Source organism: Aotus nancymaae, unplaced genomic scaffold (assembly GCF_030222135.1).
Source record: "Aotus nancymaae isolate 86718 unplaced genomic scaffold, 86718_ANA_hifiasm-v0.15.2.pri h1tg000004l, whole genome shotgun sequence".
Classification (NCBI taxonomy): Eukaryota; Metazoa; Chordata; class Mammalia; order Primates; family Aotidae; genus Aotus; species Aotus nancymaae.
In genome coordinates this window covers 58,644,221-58,668,081 of record NW_026988415.1, presented here as the reverse complement: position 1 = coordinate 58,668,081, position 23,861 = coordinate 58,644,221, and the positions used below count along the sequence as shown (strand labels likewise).

The 23,861-nt window shown below is 36.3% G+C and overlaps 1 protein-coding gene across 1 annotated transcript in view; it reads left to right on the top strand.

Moving 5' to 3' along the window:
- DACH2 (dachshund family transcription factor 2) overlaps positions 1-23,861 on the top strand; it is a 618,955-nt gene that overhangs the window by 437,941 nt on the left and 157,153 nt on the right. Inside the window, exon 4 of the mRNA XM_064360361.1 lies at positions 11,964-12,095. Coding sequence (XP_064216431.1) covers positions 11,964-12,095 — 132 coding nt within the window. The remainder of the gene's footprint in view (positions 1-11,963; positions 12,096-23,861) is intronic.

The window sequence follows — 23,861 nt, the reverse complement described above, 5'->3', positions numbered from 1 at the left end:
TCCTTGATTAATTAGGAGAAAATATTTCTTTTAACCTAGGTGTTTTAAAAATATTTGAAACTTTGCCTAAAAATGTCTTAATATCTCTAGAAAGGATCATGCATTTTTCATTCTTGTTGTCATAGATTAATCAAACTACAGGGAAATATTCATGATATATTAAAGACATAAGAGACATGACAACACATGATTACAGTTGAATTAAAAAGAAAAAAAACTGGTGTACGATGTCAGTGAAGGTATGTTTGTGAGTACTGTTAACCCATGTGTATGATTACATTCTAACTATTGAAGATCTTTATATCACCTTTACTAAATCTCTATTTTATTAAATGGTAAATTCATTAGGCATGTATTTGTCAAGTGCTGCCTGTCTGTGAAACATCTCTCTAGGTCACGCTGTGAGTACAAAGCTGAGTAGGATGTAGTCAATGACCTACAGCATACTTAACAACATTTGTTTGCATTGGAAAGATGAGACCGATTTGTAGACACAATTATTATAAGAGGCAAAAGGCGTATATTTATAAGCATAAATATGTTTGTGTAAATATGTCTGTCTGAGTTACTATAGTGACATTCAAAGATGAAAATAATTATTAACCGTTGTAGGAATTAAAGAAAATATTTGGTGTTGATGGCATTTAGTTTTTGCTATAAAGATTGGTTATGCTGTAGTTGGCAAAACAGGGATAAAAGCATTTCAGGGGAAAGTGGTAACCATGTGAAGACAAGCAAATATTAATGCCAAGTTTGTGTGGGCAATAGAGGGTTCAGTCCATATAGAATAGTGGGTATGTGATGGAAAAAAGAAAGTTCTATCTGAAGGTGAGTGGGGGTTGATTGCTGGAGATTGTAACTCCCATATTAGAAGTTTTGAACTTTATTCTACAGGTAGTGTCAAACCACAAAACACTTTTTTGTAGGTGAAGATACTTCTCTTTACAAAAATGTCACCGATATGAGAGTATAACACAGACTAGAAAGGCAAAGAGTTAGAGGCAGAGAGATCCCTCAGGAAGTTCTTCAAGTAGTCTAGCTGAGAAAGAATACAGACCTATTAAAAAGTGGCTGTGTGGTTCATATCTCCTATTATAGAGTCAATAAATCTCCTTTAGACTTACAATGTATAACTTCGAAAATGTTATTTAAAACCTGGTTTGGAAAATAAATGTGATTGAAATTACTAGTAGCAGGATTTCAAACTAAAAAGCAAAGCATACTTTATCAATACATTCCTATTAGTTCATGTAGAACTTTCTAAAGTTCCTATGCTTCCAATTCAATTGCAACCAAGCAGATCAGATTGCTTTAAAAAAAATGTGTTTGTCTTACATGAGATACCTGGCAATTAAAGAAAAAGAACACATAAACTATACTAAGATTCCGTGTTTCTTAAAAGCAAAAAGAAGAGAGTAATAACTGGTTAAAAAAAGTATAATTTGACAAAAGAGTTAAAAGGAGTTCATTATTAGGAGCACACACAGGAGGAATGGTGGTATAGATCACCTGGAAATTATACCTTTGACTCTGGAAAGCTCATGAATTATGCCCATCTGTTTGAACAAGTTACCACAGTCTTTCAGGAAACCTAGCCTTCCAACAATATCGAAGATCTAGATGGACAAAATGAGAAAAGAAAGAAATCATTGAAATGAAAAGGAGTAAACAGAACATAGTTTAGTAAACTATTATCTAGGGTGATGTTTCTGTTCTCATTTTATTGGTTCTGAATGTCTAAAGTCATATTCATGGCAAAATACCCATGAAAATTCTCAAAGCTGCAGAAGATGGAGTGCCTTTCCTCATCATCAAGATAGTGTAGTGTTACTAGCATTGTGCTGGGCCAACCCATCCTCATCTACCTCCCAGCTGTGTATGTTTGCTTATCTCAATCTTTAGCAGTTTTAAAGTCAGATGTATTATTACCAAAATGTTTCAAATTCTGACTACTAAAAAGGTAGGAAAAGATAAAATTCTTTATAGATTCTGTTTCATTTGATCCATTTGTGTTAGTATGGCCTTTAGCAACCTGAGGATATGGGTTCCAAGCAGAAAAATGATTTGTTTCTCTTTTGGAATTTATTGTTAATAGGACTACGAAATAATTCAGGAAACCAGAAAGAATATTTCACATTGCAAATCATTCAACTAGCCCATAGTTCCATACAGAAACCTTTGTGTGTGCGTGTGTGTGTGTGTGTGTGTGTTAGGGTTGGGTTTCTCTTTCTTCCATTAATAATCTGGCATAATTATTTAATGCCAGATTATGAATGGAATTTAATATTTTTCTATTAACCAAAAACTACCTTGTTTATATCAGATAATGACACTTTTGAGCAGGATGGATTGGTGTCAGAATTTTCCTTTGCACCTGGTCTTCTACTGAGCCATTATGAAATACTGTATATGTGTAATTAAACATGTCATTTTAGTGTCCTAACTGACAGTAATATTCTCCACAGACATTTTAGAAGAAAATTATGCCCATTATATATATTTTAGTGTTAGAGGCAATCCCCTAAACCCCACTCTATTATTCTGTTCTCATGCTGCTAATAATTAAAGACATACTCAAGACTTGTTAATTTATAAAGGAAAGAGGTTTAATTCACTCACAGTTCCACATGGCTAGGGAGGCCTCACCATCATGGCAGAAGGCAAATGAGGAGCAAAGTCACCTCTTACATGGCGGCAAGCAAGAGAGAGTTTGTGTAGGGAATCTCCTCTTTATGAAACCATCAGATCTCGTAAGACTTATTCACTGTCATGAGAATAGCACAGGAAAACCCCACCCCATTGATTCAATTCTCTCTCACCAGGTATTTCCCAGGACGTGCAGGGATTATGGGAGCTACACTTTAATATGGGATTTGAGTGGAGACACAGCCAAACCATATTATTCAACCCCAGCCCCTCTCAAATCTCATGTCCTCACATTTCAATACCAATTATGTCTGCCCAACAGTCCCCCAAAGTCTTAACTCATTTCTGCATTAACTCAAAAGTCCACCATCCAAACTCTCATCTGAGGCAAGGCAAGTATTTTTTGTCTATGAGCCTGTAAAATCAAAAGCAAGTTACTTACTTGCTACATACATTGGGGGTACAGGCATTGGGTAAAGCACCCATTCCAAATGGGAGAAATTGGCTAAATCAAAGGGGCTACAAGCCCCTTGCAAGTCTGAAATGCAGTGGGCCAGTCAGATCTTTTTTTATAAAATTAATTTATTATATTTTAAGTTCTGGGGTACATGTGCAAATTGTGCAGGTTTGTTACATAGGTATACATGTGTCACAGTGGTGGTTTGCTGCATCCATCGCCCTGTCATCTACATTAGGTATTTCTCCTAATGCTATCTCTCCCCAATCCCCCTACCCCCTGTTATTCCTCCCCTAGTCTCCAACCCCCATGCCCTGGTATGTGATGTTCCCCTCCCTGTGTCCTTGTGTTCTCATTGTTCAACACCCACTTACGAGTGAGGACATGTGGTGTTTGGTTTTCTGTTCTTGTGTCAGTTTGCTGAGAATGATGGTTTCCAGTTTCATCCCTGTCTCTGCAAAGAACATGAACTCATCCTGTTTTATGGCTGCATAGTATTCCATGGTGTATATGTGCCAATTTTTTTTTAATCCAGTGTATCATTGATGGGTATTTCGGTTGTTTCCAAGTCTTTGCTATTGTGAACAATGCTGCAATAAACATATATGTGCATGTGTCTTTATAATAGAATGATATGCAATCCTTTGGTTATATACCTAGTAATGGGATTGCTGGGTCAAATGGTATTTCTATGTCTAGATCCTTGAGGAATTGCCACATTGTCTTCCACAATGGTTGAATTAATTTATACTCCCACCAACAGTGTAAAAGCATTCTGTTTTCTCCACAACCTCTCCAGCATCTGTTGTCTCCTGATTTTTTAATGATCACCATTCTAACTGGTGTGAGGTGGTATTTCAATGTGGTTTTGATTTGCATTTCTTTAATGACCAGTGATGATGAGCTTTTTTTTTCCTATGTCTGTTGGCTGCATAAATGTCTTCTTTTGAAAAGTGTCTGTTCATATCCTTTGCCCACTTTTTGATGGGGTTGTTTGTTTTTTCTTGTAAATCTGTTTAAGATCTCCATAGATTCTGGATAGTCGCCCTGTGTTAGATGGGTAGATTGAAAAAAAATTTTCCCATTCTGTTGGTTGCCCATTTACTCTATTGATAGTTTCTTTTGCTGTGCAGAAGCTCTTATGTTTAATTAGATCCCATTTGTCTATTTTGGCTTTTGTTGCCATTGCTTTTGGTGTTTTGGTCATGAAGTCTTTGCCAATGCCAATGTCCTAAATGGTATTGTCTAGATTTTCTTCTAAAGTTTTTATGATTTTAGGCCTAATGTTTAAATCTTTAATCTATCTAGAGTCAATTTGTGTATAAGGTTTAAGGAAGTGATCCAATTTCAGCTTTCTGCATATGGCTAGCCAGTTTTCCCAACACCATTTATTGAACAGGGACTCCTTTCCCCATTGCCTGTTTTTGTCAGGTTTGTCAAAGATCAGATTGTTGTAGTTGTGTGGTGTTCTTTCTGAGGCCTCTGTTCTGTTCCATTGGTCTATATCTCTGTTTTGGCACCAGTACTATACTGTTTTGAATACAGTAGCCTTGTAATATAGTTTTAAAGCTCTAAAATAGTTTCCTTTGACTTCACATTTCACATCCAGGTCATGCTGATGAAAGAGTTGGGTTCCCATGGTCTTGGGAAGCTCCACCCCTGTGGCTTGCAGGGTATAACCCCACTCCTGTCTACTTTCATGGACTGGTGTTGAGTGTCTGTGGCTTTTCCAGGCACATGGTGCAAACTGTCAGTGGAACTACTATTCTGAAGACTGTAGGACAGTGGCTTTTTGCTCATAGCTGCACTGGGCAGTGTGCTATTGGGGACTCTGTGTGTGGGATCCCACCTCCCATTTCCCTTCCACACTGCCCTAGCAGAGGTTCTTCATGAGAACACTGCCCCTGCAGCAAGCTTCTGCCTGGACATCCAGGAGCTTCCATACATTCTCTGAAATCTAGATGGAGGTCCCCGAGCCTCAGTTCTTGACTTCTGTACACCCAGAGGCTTAACATCATGTGGAAGCCACAAAGGCTTGGGTCTTGCACCCTCTGAAGCAACAGCCTGAGTTGTACGTTGGTCTCTTTTAGTCACAGCAGAGACATAGGGCACTAAGTCCTAAGAATGCACAAAGCAGCAAGGTCCTGGGTCCTACCAAGGAAACCATGTTAACCTCCTAGGCCTCCTGGCTTGTGATGGGAGGAGCTTCTGTGAAGACCTCTGACATGTCCTGGAGACATTTTCCCCATTGTCTTGGCAGTGAACATTTGGCTCCTTGTTACTTATGCCAATTTCTGCACTGGCTTGAATTTCTCCTCAGAAAGTATTTTTCTTTCTATCACATCATAAGGCTGCAATTTTTTTCAAACTTTTATGCTCTGCTTCCCTTTTAAATATAAGTTCTAATTCCAAAACACATCTTTGTGAGTACATAAAACTGAATGCCTTTAAGAGCACTCAAGTCACATTTTGAATGCTTTGCTGCTTGGAAATTTCTTCCTTCAGATACCCTAAATCATCTCTTTCAAGTTCAGTGTCCACAGATCTGTAGGGCAGTGGAAAAATGCTGCCAGTCTCTTTGCTAAAACATAGCAAGAGTCACCTTTATTCTAGTTTTCAACAAGTTTCTCATCTCCATTTGAGACTGCCTCACCCTAGATTTTACTGTATCTATTTATATGGTATCTATCGTTATTTGTCACATAATAATTGTTCATGTTGTTGGTTGTTTCAGGTAGCTTCAAGTACAGTAACTATACATTCTATGGTTAATGTATAGTTTTTAATATTTCTTATCTCAAAACATGTAGCAATGTGGATATATAATTAAATATTATTGTTATAATGAACTTAATTTAGGTGCTATCTAAATCTCTTGTTTTCTGGAGGTTGAAAATCAGTCTCTTAAAAGTCGTAGATTGAAAACAATTAGGATTCACATTTCCTTACATATTGTACAAATGGAAACCTCTGAAATGTGATCACAAGTCTATTCATACATTTATATCAATATATCTATATTTAATTTTATGTACTCATTAAATTGAGAGTGACAAGTTCTGTCACAAAGTTATCATATAATTGTGTTCACTATATCATATTGTTTTGCTTTCAAAAACAGATGCATGATGTATTTGGCTTTGATAAGTATAAGCATAAACTGATGATAAAGAATAAAACTATCAGACACTCAAAGAGTAAAACAAAGGCAAACACTTTCAGTGTTTGAGTGAGCCATCTTTGTTTTTGTGCAGTTCTCACTTTTGTCTTAATAGGATAGTCAGGTAGTATGCTTCTAGAGAAGCATACTTACCTACTAGCATTCGGCTAATAGCCCTTTTATTTCTTCTTGCTGTTGTCCATTCTGAACATGCATTTTGTTATTCTGCAGTCGTTTCCAGGGCATACTGTGCCAGGCACCAGGGAATACAAAAGATAAGACTAATACATTTCTAGTTTATGGTAGTAAGCACCTTGCAGCCTTGGTAAGGGAGACATGATTAACATATAAAATTAATAAATGACTAGTTCATTATGGTTAATTTGGAAGTATTTCATTCCACTTAGACTCTTTGAAGTTTAACAGTGGATTGAACATCATTTTAAAGACACGAACATTGATTCTTAAGATAAAGTGACTCAGATAGGCATACAGGTAGCTATAGAGAAATCCAATTTTGATATCCAGACTTTATGATTCCTCAGTCAGTATGCTTTACATCATAACTTGGGCTAAACAAGTACTATCCTTGCTGTTTTCTCAGGCCCTTTTTGATGTTATAAATTACACCTTTAATTATTGTAACTATAATGCAAGCAACACTAAAAATGCAGCGTTTTAGACCAATTAACATTTCTAGCTGTATTGCTGCATTCTTTGTCCTTCATTTAAGTAGTATACATATGTTTAAAACACAAAATATCACAATGTTGAATAAAAACAACAAAGAATCATAGTAGTAGCTCTGCAGCAACAGAGCATGACACTGGTTGAGAATCGTTATTCTGAAGAGTGGAAAATTGATTGCACAGTTGATTCTCTGGCATCTATGTGGTATATCCAGGGGAAGACTGGCTTCTGTAAAGCCACAAGAGGAGTGATCTTTAGGAAGCCAATTATCTTTCTGGAATGTGATTCATTATTGTGATTTAATATTCTCCTACTGTCAGTTTGATACCTTTTAACAAGTACAAAACACATTTGGATTTTCATTAGCTGCTATGGAGAAGTTAGTACTACAATGTAATTTTAGACAAAAATAGATTATTGAATTTGAGGTTAATTTCCCATTTATTCTACTTACAAAAGGAAATTTATTGTACTGTATTTTGAAAAGTATTGCTGGTTTTCTACACAGACAGAACCACCTTTCTAGAAAACAGGATAATGTATTCCTGTTAGTTTTGTTGAGTGCCCAGCATTTCAGGTAGTCTTCCTGCCTTTCTGGGCTAACTAGGCATGGAAAGAGTCTCCCAATCTTAGAAATTAGAAGTGTTTTGTCACCTACGATCTATATCTAATGCACACTCTCTCCCAGACTCACAATGATATTTGCTGGTCATACCACTTCTGATCTTCTGATTTAGATATCATCATAGACTATGGCAAGTCAGGGTAGGAAATTCCTTAAAAATTATTTTGAAACATCCAGTAATACTCTATAAAAATGGTTAAATAAGTCACCTTAGGGCAGAGTACAACTTACTGGAATTTGTATATAATATTAAAAGAGTTCTTATGGCTCAAATTTTCTTAAACAAGAATATTGTCCATTCAGTGGTACCAGAAAGACAATTAATAGTTCTCTTAATGATAATGTATAAAAAGAGGAAACATTTAAAATTTAAAATATCACCAGTGGGCTGGGTGCAGTGGCTCATCCCTCCAGTCTTAGCACTTTGGGATACTGAGGTGGTTGGATCACTTGTGCTCAGAAGTTCAAGATCAGCCTAAGCAACATTGTGAAACCCAGTCTCTGTATAATAATAATAATAAAAAGTTAGCCAGGCTTAGTGAAACATGCCTGTAGTCTCAGAAGGCTGAGGTAGGAGGATCCATTGAGCCCGGGGAGTTTGAAATGCAGTGAACTGTGATTGTATCACTGCACTCCAGCCTCAGTAACAGAGCGAGACCCTATGTGGAAAAAATAAAAAAATAAATTACCAATGCACAATTATAATTCATGATTACTCAATGACAGAACAGATGAACTTTATATAAATTGTAAGAAATCCTGATGTCAATATACAGCTTAAATTCAAATTCAGAAAAAAAAAAGTAGTATCCAGGCAAATAAGGTTGAGCTTATATCCTTCGCTAAAAGAAATAGATTTTGTGCAGCATTTCTCAAACTGTGTTCTACAAAGTTTTAGTATCCTTAGAATGAATAATAGGTATTCCATTTTATGTCTTTTTTGAAAATTCATTAAAATATTTCATGTGTAAAGCTTTGGAAAAACTGCCATTAAAAAAACCTGGAATACCTGGGTTTAAATCCCAATTTCAAGATTAATTAGCTGTATGACATTAGACAAGTTATTCAGTTTCCATCTTGTTTTACTGACCTGAAACATGGAAATGTAGAGTAATATTATTACACTCTTAAGGTTTCTTTGAATATTATAAATGTATGTATTATATATTCAAAATACTATATATATATGTATATGAGAGAGAGAGAGAGCTTGCAAGATTGTGTGGCATATGATAAGTACTAGATAAGATTTTTATTAACTTGTTGTTACCTAATTTGGCCTGGGAATTTTCTTACCCAATTTCTCCATTTTTTTTTTTTTTTTTGAGACGGAGTTTCGCTCTTGTTACCCAGGCTAGAGTGCAATGGCGCGATCTAGACTCACTGCAACCTCCGCCTCCTGGGTTCAGGCAATTCTCCTGCCTCAGCCTCCTGAGTAGCTGGGATTACAGGCACACGCCACCGTGCCCAGCTAATTTTTTTGTATTTTTAGTAGAGACGGGGTTTCACCATGTTGACCAGGATGGTCTCGATCTCTTGACCTCGTGATCCACCCCCCTCCGCCTCCCAAAGTGCTGGGATTACAGGCGTGAGCCACTGCGCCCGGCCTCCATTTTTAAATAGATGCTCTTTTAACATTTTGTGGAACAAGTTGTCAAATGAAAAGTAGTTTGGAAAAAGTTGATATAAGACAGGTTCTGTATGGTCTACAAGAAAAGTAAACAGTTGTTTCTTGGCAACTTACAATTTCATTAGGCACATTGAGGCTAAGGGACAGCAGTTTGCTCAAAGCAGCAGCCAGCTTTCTCTTGAGATTGGTTTTGTGGACTACACTATGTGTCAGGCTGTTTGTCCTGCCAACCCTTCTTAACTGTGGTTTCCTCTTTTTGGCTCAATTCCTGACTGCAAATTCACTGCCTGATTGGACATCCTCCAACTGCTGTTTTGTTGAGGAAGTGGAACTTTAGCACAGATCAAGTGTATTCTCTGTTAGTATCTCTATCTGTAACTCAACAGATACCTGCAAAATATAGTCAACTTTTAGTGCTCACATCATTTGATGGCTACACTGATGTCTAGCAAAATGCAGCTCCTACTGAATGTTTTGAGATCCTCCCAAAGCTGTATTTTTTCAGCTTTTCTCTCACAGCCATAGAACTGAAATAAATTTTAATCTCGTGTCTATCCATGAATGTGATTCTTAAGAACCACTGGAATTTTTGTTCCTCATTAGGGTAGCCCATAACTACCTTCATGTCATTTCTTTGCTCTTTCAGTCTCTAACTTTTAGATCTGTGTGGCTTTCCCATTGTTGCATTCTGAAGTTTTTAGAATCCAAGTGTTTTTCTTCTGAATAGAAAACACATTTAGTACAATTTTTTAGAGTTGGAGTATTTTTCTGAGTATAATTCAGAGCATAAGCATTTATTGAAAATAAACCCAAATACTACCTCTGTTTGGAAAGATTTGCATCTTCTCAGTTGATTTGTAGAGAATTTCAAAACTGTTTCCAGATCAGTTTTACTGTAAAGCAATCATGCAAACACACCAACATAGTAACCAGCTAACGTCACAATGACAATATCAAATTCACACATATCAATAGTAACCTTGAATGTAAATGGGCTAAATGCCCCACTTGAAAGGCACAGAGTGGCAAGCTGAATATAAAAGCAATACCCCATGATATTATGTCTTTGAGAACTCCATCTAACATGTCATGACACTCATAGGCTTGAAATAAAGGGATGTAGAAAAATCTATCAAGCAAATGGAAAACAGAAAAATCATAGGAGTTGCAATCCTAATTTCAGAAAAACAAATTTCCAACCAAAAATGATAAAAAGGACAAGGAAGAGCATTACATAATGGTAAAAATGTTCAATTCAACAAGAAGAGCTGACTATTCTAAATATATATATATGCACCCAACACAGGAGCACCAATATTCAGAAAGGAAGCGACGATGTCCTCCCAAAATTCTAGTGAATTCAACTTAATTATTTTTAGATAATGTCCCTAATCATCTACTGATACACTGCTACCATGGGCCAAAAAGAAAAAAGAAAAATCTGGGTAGATTTTGAGGCATTATTTCAGAATTCAGCAAAATTCATCCTACCACAAAAATATGATTCAAGGGAAAGAAGGGAAATATCAGTTGTTCAAAAAAAAAAAAAAAACCCTGTCATTAGAAGATCCTGATTCTAAGAGGTATGATAAATCCTTATGAAACATGTAAGGGAAGTAAACACAGCCTAAATTATCTAACTGTGTATTTGGTAGAATAACTAAGGTTCTATTTTGCCACTCTGAACTCCTTATAAGTGTACCAGCAGATGATTAGGGACATTATCTAAAAATAATTAAGTTGAATTCACTAGACTTTTGGGAGGACATCGTTGGAATATGGATTGTTGTGGTACTTTTAGTACTTGTTTCCTTATATATGGTTGTGATGCTGTCTGATATGGACTTCCTAGGAGGAATAATTTCAAATTTACATACTCACATTTTATCTATGGCCATTCCCCCACACCTCATCTTTTTACACCGTTATGCTGAGAGTTTTATTTTAATATCTGCTTTACATTAATACAAAAGAATGTAACTATACTACAGAGGCTGGCTGTTTAGGTGGCATGCCATGTTTTCCTTAGTTTGGTCCCTCAGTGTATAAGTATGAGGCAGATAAAAATGTAGAAAGAATACCTGAAGTCTTTTCCTTTTTCTCCCCTTCCCGACTAAGCTGATCCTCACAGGCTAGGCAGCATATTCTTTATAAAAGTGCCAGCAAGGATATGCACTAGAAAAGGGTTCCTTTAGATATGCACTAGGGAGGATATGCACTAAAAGGAGTTTCTTTTAGAATTTCAGAGTGCTCCCACTGACCATGTTGTTTTACATGGAATTCACTACATAGTGAGTTCTGTCCAAAATAACAGTCTAAAATTCTTAGCAGACAAAATAATACATTACCAATAATCTTGGAATTTTAAAAACCATTTGCATTTTACAATCTTCATTTACTTTATGTTTCAAATTGGGGATCAGACATATATTTAATATATCTTTTTAAAGTTTATAAACTATTTATTGTAGCATGAAGAAATTACAAGAGTTGAAAGTTACATTGTTAAAATATTAACAAATTCAACTTTAATTTTGGTTTGTGCTATGCAGCATAGCTTTGTTAAATAAATCTATCCAGCTTTCAGTTACATTAAGAAATGATCCCCATTTTACAAAGTGTCATCCATACACCAAACCTCAGTATCATGCAGTATACTCAAGTGAAAAACCTGCATTTGTACCCCCAAATCTTAAATAAAAGGTGAAATTATTAACATAAATAAATAAATGGAATGGAATAATTCTGATTTTAGGTATAACAGCTGCAGCAATGGCTGAGGCAATGAAACTGCAGAAGATGAAGCTTATGGCTATGAACACTCTTCAGGGAAATGGAAGCCAAAATGGGACTGAATCAGAGCCTGATGATCTTAATTCCAACACAGGTGAGTGTCTTCAAGAATCCCCCACAGGTGACTCTTACTGTTTTATTGTGGGGCAGGAGAGAGATGAGATGAGGATGGAGGGGAGAGAATAATATGTCTACTTTTGTTATAAAGATACTCAAGAGGATGCTTAGCCCTATTGCTAAGTTGTACACTGAAATTAGAAAACGGTTACAAGTCATAACCTCATTTTGGAAACATTTATTTGTCTTCGCTGTTTTGCTGTGGTGGAAATGAATTATAATTCTTATAGTGCTCGCCATTGCGCTCTCTGCCTGCCAAAGGCTGCTCCACTCCACCATCACCCCAGGTTTCTTACTCCATCCTATTCTAAGTAATTTACCACTGAAAGGCAATGCTGACAGCCCAGCTGGCTGGGCTGAAGTCTTTTCAGCCGGAGTACTAATTCCTTAGCTAAATGAAAGTGCCAGCTGACTCCAGGCATTATCTACAGGGGCTAATGAAAAGAGGTAGAACAGGGAGCAGGCAGCGAAGAAAAGATGGATGAAAGGAAAAGAAGACAGAGGTGACTTGTAGAGTGGAATGTCCTTTCCTCTCATATTACTTGTTTCTTTCTTTTACCCGGTGATCATTGGATGTTAGTCTTGATCATAAAACCCTTCAGATCTCTTTTGAAGATAGGTGAGATTATAATTATCAACATACATGAATGGATGGATGGACGGATGGATGGATGGATGGATGGATGGAAGGAAGGGTGATGGAAGGATGGACAAATAAATAAAGGAAAGATTTAAGAAACACTTATTTTAGGTTTAGAAGTACATGTGCAGGTTTGTTAAATAAGTAAACACGTGATTTGGGGGTTTGTTGTACATGCAGATTATTTTCCCACTTGGGTACTAAACATAGTACACGACAGTTTTATTCTTTTCTTAACTTCTCCCTCCTCCTACCCTTCTCTCTTGAGTAGCCCCAGTGTCTGTCATTCTCTTTTTCCTGTTCATGTGTTCTCATCATTTCGATCCCACTTATAAGTGAAAACATGCAGTATTTGATTTTATGTTCCTGCATTAGTTTGCTATGGATAATGGCCTCACTCCATTCATGTTCCTGCAAAAGAAATGATCTCATTGTTTTTTATTGCTGCATAGTATTCCATGGTGCACATTTATCACATTTTCTTTTTTTTAAATATATATTTTATTGTGTTTTAGGTTTTGGGGTACATGTGAAGAACATGCAAGATTGTTGCATAGGTACATACATGGCAATGTGGTTAGCTGTCTTCCTCCCCATCCACTCTGTCATTGATGGACATTCAGGTTGATTCCATGTCAACCTGACACGGAATTGCTATTGTCAATAGTGCTGCAGTGAAACATGTGTGCATGTGTCTTCATGGTAGAACAATTTATATTCCTTTGGGCATATACCCAGTAGTGGCATGGTCGGGTCAAATAGCGTTTCTGTTTTTAGTTCTTTGGGGAATCATCATACTGCTTTCCTCTAATGGTTGAATTAATTTACACTTCCATCAGCAGTGTATAAACGTTCCCCTTTCTCTACAACCTTGCCAGCATCTCTTATTTTTTGACTTTATAGTAATAGCCATGACTGGTGTGAGATGGTATCGCATTGTGGTTTTGTTTTGCATTTCTCTAGTAATCAATGGTGTTGAGCTTCTTCCACATGCTTCCTGGTCACGGGTATGTCTTCTTTAGAAAAGTGTCTGTTCATGTATTTTGCCTACATTTTAACAGGGTTGTTTGTTGCTTGTACATTAAAGTTCCTTGAAGATTCTTTATATTAGACCTTTGCCAGGTGTATAGTCTGCAAATATTTTCTCCCGTTCTCTAGGTTGCCTTCTTACTCTGTTGATAGTTTCCTTGGCTGTAAAGAGCTTTAATTAGTTCCCATTTCTCTCTTTTTGCGTTTGTTGCAATTGCTTTTGGCATCTTCTTCATGACATCTTTGCCGGTTCCTATGTCTAAAATGGCATTTACTAAGTTATCTCCCAAGGTTTTTACATTTTGAGGTTTTATGTTTAGGAATTTAATCCATCTTGAGTTGATTTTTATATATGCCGTAAAGAAGGGGTTCAATTTCTATCTTCTGCATATAGCTAGCCAGTTATCCCAGCAGCATTTATTTATTAGATTGTCTTTTTCCATTGCTTGTTTTTGTCAGCTTTATTAAAGTGCAGATGGTTGCTTGTGAAAAGAAGTCTGTGGCTTTTCTTCTGGGTTAGCTATTCCATTACATTGGTCTATCTGTGTGTTTGTCTTGTACCTGTAGTATGCAGTTTTGTTTACTGTAACCCTGTAATATAATTTGAAGGCAGGTAACGTGATGCCTTCAATTTTGTTCTTTTTGCTTAGGATTGCTTTGGATATTTGGAATCTATTTTGGTTCCATATGAATTTTAGAATAGTTTTCTCTAGACCTATGAAAAACATCATTGATAGTTTGATAGGAATAGCATTGAATTTGTAAATTGCTTTGGGCAGTATGGACATTTTAACAATATTATTCTTCCTATCCAAGAACACGAAATGTTTTTCCATTTGTTTTCCATTTGGTAATGAATTCTCTCAGCATTTGCTTGTCTGAAAAGGATTCTATTTCTCCTTCATTTATGAAGCTTGGTTTAGCCGGATATGAAATTCTTTTTTTTTTTTTCTCTTTTGAGATGAAGTCTCACTCTGTCACCCAGGCTGGAGTGCAGTGGTGTGATCTTGGCTCACTACAACCTCCACCTCCTGGGTTCGAGCAATTCTCCCTGCCTTAGTCTCCCAAGTAGCTGAGATTACAGGTGCCTGCCACCACGTGTGACTAATTTTTGTATTTTTAGTAGAGAAGGGGTTTAACCTTGTTGGCCAGGCTAGTCGCAAACTGCTGATCTGAGATGCTCCACCCGCATCAGCATCCCAGTGTTTGGGGATTATAGGTGTGAGCCAACGTGTCCAGCCACGGATATGAAATTCTTGGTTGGAATTTCTTTCCTTTAACAATGTTGAATATCGCCCCCCAATCTCTTCTGGCTTCTAGGGTTTCTGTTGAGATGTTTGCTGTTATTCTGATTGTCTTCCTTACGTTGTTGACCTGTCCTTTTTTCTATGGCTGCCTTTACCATTTTCTCTTACATGTCAGCCTTCTAGAATCTCATGATTATGTGTCTTGGGGATGATCTTCATGTGAAGTATCTTGTGAGGGCTTACGTAATTCCATATTTCTCAGATATTTTGTTTGTTCCTTTTTTTTTCTTTTTTTTTTAAATGATCAAAAGTTTGAAATTTGATTAGATAAAGATGTTATTAGTAGAGGAACATATGGAAGCTCTCGGAAGTGTTCCCCGACTGGCTACCAGTGGCAGAGTTAAGTGGGGGTAGCCAAGTTTGGGTCAAAGCGGGACTGCTGGGCCAGAAGTTGGCACTGAGCCCTGGTTGAAAAACGGTGAAGGAGCAATGTTCATGCTCCCTGGCACTGCAACTTTGGCCTCAATTGGGGCTGTGGCACCTGTGCTGGTTTGTGCTGGGGCCCAAGACTTGCGGAAGTCCCCTTGGACTTGGAAGTTGTCCCCACAAAACCTTCTGGTGGCTCTTTGCTTCAGTCTAAAAGTGTGTTGTAAGGGTGCAGGGGAGCAGGGTGATTCTCCCATTCCCAGTCTTGCACAGGTCCCTGTGGGGAGCATGAATCTCCCAGGGGCTCTCACTCACTCCCTCTTTCCGTGTTTCGGAGGTTCTCTTAGCCATTTTAACAATATCAGTTTTTCCTATCCAAGAGCATGAAATGTTTTTCTATCTGGTAATGAATTCCCTCAGCATTTGCTTGTGTGAAAAGGATCTTATTTCTCTTATGAAACTTAGTTTGCCTGGATATGGAATTCTGTTTTGTTTTCGAGATGGAGTCTTGCTCTATCACCCAGGCTGAAGTGCAGTGGCACAATCTTGGCTCACTACATCTTCCACCTCCTGGGTTCAAGCAGTTCTCCCTGCCTCAGCCTCCCAAGTAGCTGAGATTACAGGCGTCCACCACTGTTCCTGGCTAATTTTTGTATTTTCAGTAGAGAAGGGGTTTCACCATGTTGGCCAGGCTAGTCTCAAACTCTTGATCTCAGGTGATCCACCTGCCCCGGCCTCCCAAAGTGCTGGGATTATAGGTGTGAGCCATCCTGCTGGCTGATATTTTTTAAGATGCTGCTATCTAACAGGGTGGTGGCCAGCTTCATTCCTCTCTGTCCTCTGTTTTTGCCTGCTGCCTTGATATATCCCGACATGATTTATCTGTTGATTGGCTTGCACGGTCAGTGTTCTCCGGCCCTTGAGATCAGTTTAGATCACTTTTCTTGATGAGATCAGTGCACATGAACTGCTTCTAGTTAATCCTGTTGGCTCTGTTCCCCAAATATTTTTCATTAAAAAATGGGCAATTAAAGATGGTTTTAGGATCCAGAGATTTCCAAGCTAACTCTGCAGTTAACTTCAATATAATGTGATAGATTGATTGGCAGCAACTTTACATCGTTTTTTCTAGGCTTCTGGAAATTCAAGCATGGTGGGGCTTTATTTTGCAGGGAAGTGGGAAGAGCAATTAAAGAGGAAAATTATTGAATGAAATCAGTATGAGAAACTACTCTGACTTTAGGACAGTGTAGATCACGTCATGTAAAATTACAATTTTCATGGTGAAATACAAGGTAAGAATTGCCCTCCAACCAGTGCTGACAGTGACTTTTTTCCCACACAGCCTGGATGCAGTTTATTGGGGAATCAATAGAAAATGCATATTTTACTGTTTTCTTGGAAACAGAAAACAACCTATATATAAGAATATAATTAACACTAAGCAATAATGATAGCAACAGTAAGAATAGTTACTAGTTATTATGTACTAAGTATCTCACATATTAACTCATTTAATTTTTAACAAAATCCTGAGAAAAAGGTACTTCCAATACTCCCCTTTTATAGATCAGGAAACAGAAGCACAAAGCTTCAGCCTTGCCCATAATCATTAAACTATTAAGTTGCAGATCGAAGTTTGAGTCTTGTGTCTAGTTAAATCCAAAGTGTTAGCTTTTCTCATATTATGCATCCTCTTTAATGCTTGTTTGTAATGAATGAGAATTTGACTTTATCAATCCCTGGAATAAAAAATGTTAAAATGAAGATACAGTGAGAAAACTGATTATCAGTTTCCTAACCCTAATGGCAGTTAATTCATACTGGGTTTCATATCTTAAAGTGACTTAGAAGTGATACAATATTTAAAAGGAAGCCTCTTATAATCCAATGTTGTTATAAAGGAGTGTTTTGCACCAGTAAAAATTGGTGAAAGTTCACACAGTAATTTCTGTCATGTTTGCCTCAGGAATACCAGTTTCTGGAGAAAAATATTCTAAAAAGTTTTTACGTATCTCCTTTATAATAAGCTATCATATTTGAGAGCTATACTGGTAGCTAATTTTAAACTTGCTAAATGGTTAATAAAGTTCCTGGCCAGATATACTCTGGGCTAATTCTGAATATCTATCATTGTGATAAAATAAAGTATAGATTTCCATCTGTGTATGATGTTATACTTGGTGCACTAGAAATGGAGTGATGGAAGTCATTGTCCTTGACCCTGCAGAGATTACAATCTAATTGTCTTTATCTTGATGGAATGAAGTGAATCTGACTTGAAGTATTATAATAATAATTATTATATAGATTTAAATGAAGTTTCTGATGCTTTTCAAAGGCTGAATAAATGAAATCCCTGTTCTACCGGAAAGTAAAACTACTGTAATTTCATAAAGGATAATTTGTAAATGAAAATGTATTTCAAGAATTTTAGATCTGAAAATTTTTGGTAATTTTGGGACTAGTGTGTCTTTCTTGCCCTTTGGGTTGCTTAACTCAGCATTTAAACTGAGATCAAAGACTGGGCTTGATTTCTCTTTGTTTTTAACCTTTATCTACTTTAGTGCCTTCCAAGAAGGGACAGAAGTAGATAATCTCAACAAGGGAGATCAGGGTTCATAGCTTTTAGGGTCTAATTACTAGTTATGGGAATATCCTTTCTGAATGCTCACGGTTCAAGTAGGACTGGGAAATTAGCTCTCTGATCCAAAAGAAAGCTAGATCTTGGAGAAACATTAAAATATTATTTACAAGATGTGTACTAGATCTAATCAGGCAAAGGAAATGCAGTCAATTTGGTAAATACTCAATTGAGTAGGTTGTGAGGTATCCTGAGGAATACACATTGAATGTTTCCATCAGTTACGTGGTGACACAGAATTGAGTGTTAGATTATTATCAAAGGCTGTTATTTTCAGTTTTGTTGTAAAAAATTCCAGTTGTATATTTGAAGTGACTAGCAAATAATAGACATTCCATGAAGGGCAAGTACATAAATGAAATAAGCAGTGTGGCTTGTGACCATTGCTAAACCACTCCATGAGGGATTAGAGTAATTCTTGAATATGATTCTCAACAAAATTCAATTTTCATATTTATTAGGCTCCACAATGTACAATATTCCAACAGTTATAAAGCAATATGTTGGTAGTCTGAGGAAAAAAAATCACTGTACATCAAATGCTTATGATCTAGGTACGAGAGGAGATAAGAAAGGAATCAATATATAAATGAGTATACTCTGTCATGCAATGTGGTAAAAGCAACAAGAAGAATTGTGAGAATATAGAGAAAGAAGAAATTACTTTTAAGATAATCAGAAAGGGATTCAATTGTAGGATGTAGCATTTGAACTGGTCTTTGAAAGAAGTGAAACTGAAAATCAGAAAAAAAAATGGATAGCTTTGAATGAAGTATTAAATAGATTGTCTCATTGTGTTGAATGCCTCCAGACCAAGGAGTATATCATTAAGACTTTGTACAAGGTGGAAGAGACTATGAAATAAAGCTCCTCTATCCCCACTTATCTGTACATAATGGCCTCGGTGATTACATAGATCAATCATTAAAATAAAACAAGCCTTCAACAAATAAACACACTGTACTATTCCCCTGGATAGTCATTTTTACATAGTGATTCTCAGATACCTCAGGACATTTCTAGGAGTTGGGTAAGAGTTGAAGACATGGCTTGAGGAAATTTTATGTTTGATTAATAGAAAATTTTGATCAATTACGTTTTTAGGTTAACTACAAAGCACCTGTTGTTTACAATCTTATTGACAAAGATTTCTAAAACTAAAATTTAGAGTCCTAAGTGACTTCAGATAATTAAATCCCAACCCCTCATACTATAGAGATGATGTTTGAAGCATAAGAAATTGGCATGTAATCACACAGCTATTTAATGAGAGAGCTGGCACTGATTCATAGTTCCTTGATCTTTCTGCCATAACACAATGCTTCTAATGTTCAAATCAATTTCTAGTATAGGTTAAGCTACATAATCAAATTTCTTTCTTATATATAGAGTCTCAGTCAATAAGCCTAGACATTGTGATGCAGCTGATAAAGGAGATTTTCCTTAATTTGGCCTGACGAATATTTTGTTTACAAAATAGTTATCAGATTTCAGATCAGACCTGAGCTGACCTCAAGATCTACTCTGGGAATTACCATTTTGACTACATCTCTGATAGATTTTCTTTCTCGATACTATCTTTTTTTATCTTCAATCAAGTAAGGTATAGAAAACAAATGTTTCACTTGGAGTTCTGAAACTGTCCAATTAATCAAGTCATAAAAATACATACATATATATATATATAATAAAGTAGTATTCAGCCATAAAAATATAACACGATTCTGACATTTGCAACAACATGGATGGAACTAGAGGTTAATATGTTAAGTGAAGTATGCCAGGAACAGAAAGACAAACATCGCATATTACCACTTATTTGTGGGAGCTAAAAATTAAAATGAGTGAATACATGGAGATAGAGAGTAGAAGGTGGCTTAGAAGGGTAGTGTGCGGTGAGGTGGGAAGTGGACGTGGGGAGGGTTAATGGATACAAAGATAGAAAGAATGAAAAAAACCTAGTATTTGCCAGCACAACAGGGTTACTATAGTCAAAAATAATTTAATTGCACACTGAAAAATAACTAAAAGAGTGTAATTGGATTGTATTTTTTGTGAATAACACAAAGGATAAATGCTTGAGGTGATAGACACCCCTTTTACCCTGATGTGATTATTATGCTATGTATGCCTGTATCAAAATATATCTCATGTAATCCATAAATATACTTACCATGGACCCACAAAAATTAACAATTAATATTAAAAAATCTAGTTAGATCCACAAATATTACAAATGATTAAATATGATTTAGAATTGTATATTGTTTTAACTATAAACTCAATGATTTAGGTCCCTACTTTGAAATCAAGCTGAGTGCATATTACCTTTCCTGCTTTCTCCCTAAGGGTAGCATTTGTTTTCATAAGATACAATTATAAATATAAATAAATGGTCTCTCTTCCTTGAATTTATCTGTGGTCATATGAATCTTTTACCTGAGAGCACAATTTTTAGTTCTTATAAGCCACTTTCACAATGATTTGTGTAACCAGAAAACTTTAAAAATGAGTTTGTTTTTCAATTTAAGAGGGAGCACACTCTTTTAAATTGTGGCAAGATTGCTATTTAATTTCATCATTGCTATTAGTTGCTAAATCCTCTGAAGGCAAAATATGACAGGTATAAAAACATGCCAAGTATTCAATTAAAATTTTTCTGTTGGTGTTAATACGTTTATCTATCTTGTCATTTAAAAAAGGATCATATTTTATTTTCTCCGCGTATTCCTTGTAACTTGTTATTCTAGCTCCCCATTACCCATTGATTTTTGCCATTTAATTGTGGAGGTATTGGCTTTTATTTGTTTGTGAAAGACTTTATCAAAATACAAATTAAAAGATCATGTTTTCACAATTGAACTAAACAGAAAAATGTACAGCAATGTATCATCTTCCTAGAGGGTATGAGATCAACCATTGTGCACTTTGCTCTTCACAAAAAGAAAACAACCAGGGTTGTCAGACAGCACATACTTCACGACCTAAGAGAATTTCCACAACTATTGACACATCCTGAAGTAAGCAGGACACTGACCTAAAAATACCAGAAAACTGTATTTAGTTGAGATGTTTGAGTGTGTGTGAAAAAGGGTTTTCCTTCTGAGAGTTCTTGCGTCTGCTGTGTTGCTTAAGTTGATATTTTTGGATGATTTGACAAGAGCAGAGGCAGGAGAGTATGAAAATAGAGTCAGTACCATTAGGCTTTAAAAGAAAAAGCAAATTTAAGAGTTAGAATATTCTTATGCAAGAACAGAATTTTCTCTTTGAAGACAGACCTATAGTTTCTTTGATTTGAGGTTTTGTTTAATAGTTTCCTTAATGGCTGCACCATGACTTTGCATCAAGATTTCAGCATGAATAACAACTTGTTCATGTTTCATTTAGCTCCAAATGAGAAATTCTGTTTTTTTATTGTTTTAGGAAATTAGTCTGTGTACTGTTTCTCACGGAGTTTTATAATTAATCACTAAAGGTAATGGCTGTAGAGAGTTTGTGGGAAATAGATGTTTGAATGATAATTGTAGCTGTCAAATTAGAAATATGGTTATACAGTAGCAGAATCTATTTTTAAACTACAACAATGACTTTCAGGGTTGACCATTTACTTGTAGAAATAAATGGGATACTTTTAACTGCATTGTTTATTTCAGGAAGAACTATGCTCAGTGATGTTCTCTGGAGAACCCACCATTATAACCATGTAAATCTTTATCCTCTGAGTCCCTACTTGTTCTGACTTTTGTGTCATTTTTGCTTTCGTGGAGCAGATGTTGAGTTCTTTACTTTTTGGAAAATATAGTTTATAGTGGAGAGAATCAAAGTGTACATGATTGATTAACTTGCAAAGTTGAATTAGAAAATCCCAAGATTGTCATCTTTCTTTATGCTATCCAAACACCTCATTAGATATGGAGCAAGATGTTTCTGGAGAATCAAGTGAGGCATTCTGTTTTTATTAGCTCCTGATATCAATAACTGTTTTGAGAGGATTTTTTCTGATAGAATTTTAAACTTTCACTACTCTACCCATCTTTCTTCTGTGCTTATGACCCCTTAAAAAGTAACCAACCCAAATGCCCATCAAGGATAGACTGGATAAAGAAAATGTGATGCATATACACCATGGAATACTATGCAGCCATAAAAAAGGATGAGTTCTTGTCCTTTGCAGGGACATGGATGAATCTGGAAACCATAATTCACAGCAAACTGACACAAGAACAGAAAACCAAACACTGCATGTTCTCATTTATAAGTGGGTATTGAGCAATGAGAACACATGGACACAGGGAGGGGAACATCACACACTGGGGTCAGTTGAGGGGTGGGTGGCTAGGGGAGTGATAGCAGGGGATGGAGAGGTTCAAGAGGGATAACATTAGGAGAAATACCTAATGTAGGTGACGGAGGGATGGATGCAGCAAACCACCATGGCATGTGTATACCTATGTAACACTCCTGCAAGATCTGCACATGTACCCCAGAACTTAAAGTATAATAAAAAAAAAAAGTAAGCCAGAAGAACCTATTGTTTTTTTCAGTACCCTTCTATCACTCATTCCAGGAGTAAGCAACTCTCACTACTGGGGAACTGTTTATTATGTCTATTCCTATTACCTTATCTAGTGAATTACACTTCTTGTTTTGTCAATATTATTAAGGTCAGTTAGTATAAAGCCACCTCAGAGTTTGGCCCAACTGTTATCTCTTCCTCACAATTAATAATTTGAAATGATGTGATCTATCCTTATAGATCTTATTAGCCAACCCATAATCATTCTGATCTTCCTAGTCTTACCCTTCCTCCTGTCCCCAACTATGCTGTTATCAAATCAAAGGGCCGAACTTCACTTTTGAGAAGATCTAATCTGTGTTGAATATATTGTCTTGGTTCCTACACGTTATACTCTTGTAGTGTTTCTGGGATTTTGAAAATGAGTGCTAAATATCTAGCTCTTCTACAGTTTTGTGTGGTTCAAAATAAGTGATTCCAAACAAGTCTTCTCTCTTTGTGCCTTGGTTACAATGAATGAGTCTGGGATAATCATATTGCCTTTGAACTCTAATCTTTATTATTATAATTCTTGAATATGATTAGTCTAGTCCCATCTTCTGCTTGTATTGTTTTTACTTAATGGGTACTCTCCTGAATCTGTTGCTCTCATAGTCTATACTATTTATTCCTTACTGAATCTTTCACTTAGTGATGTTACTTCAGGTTCTGAACCCATCCTTAGAAGTTTGAGGTTAGTGTCATGTGATCAAAATGTGCCTCTGTCCATGTTCAGTACACTGGCAGAAATGTTTTTCCTGCTTTTGGGATTTGGAAAATACCTTTTTTTTTGTATCATTGCCTCAACTTAACATTTATTCATGGTTGATCATTCTTTGTGCCTCTGCTGGGAACTCTCTTCAGGTGTGCGATCTGACTGGATTTTCACAATATATTGATGAGCCAATTGTTTAGAATGGTCTCAAAACCCTTAGTAAAGTCAAAACAAATTATATCTATTGCTTCCCCTGTATCTCCCAGGCTGTCACTCTGTCACAGGAGATTAGATTTGCCTGACAAGACTCAATCTTTAGGAAGCCATGCAGGGTGTTACCAGCATACTATTCCCTTCAAGGTATTTGCACATTGATTTGCAGTATCTTCCAAGACACACATGTTATCCTTACAGGTTAAATACAAACAGGTAAAAAATAACAGAAAGGGAAAATATAGGCAATGGTTCTTAAACTGGGCCAAGAAAT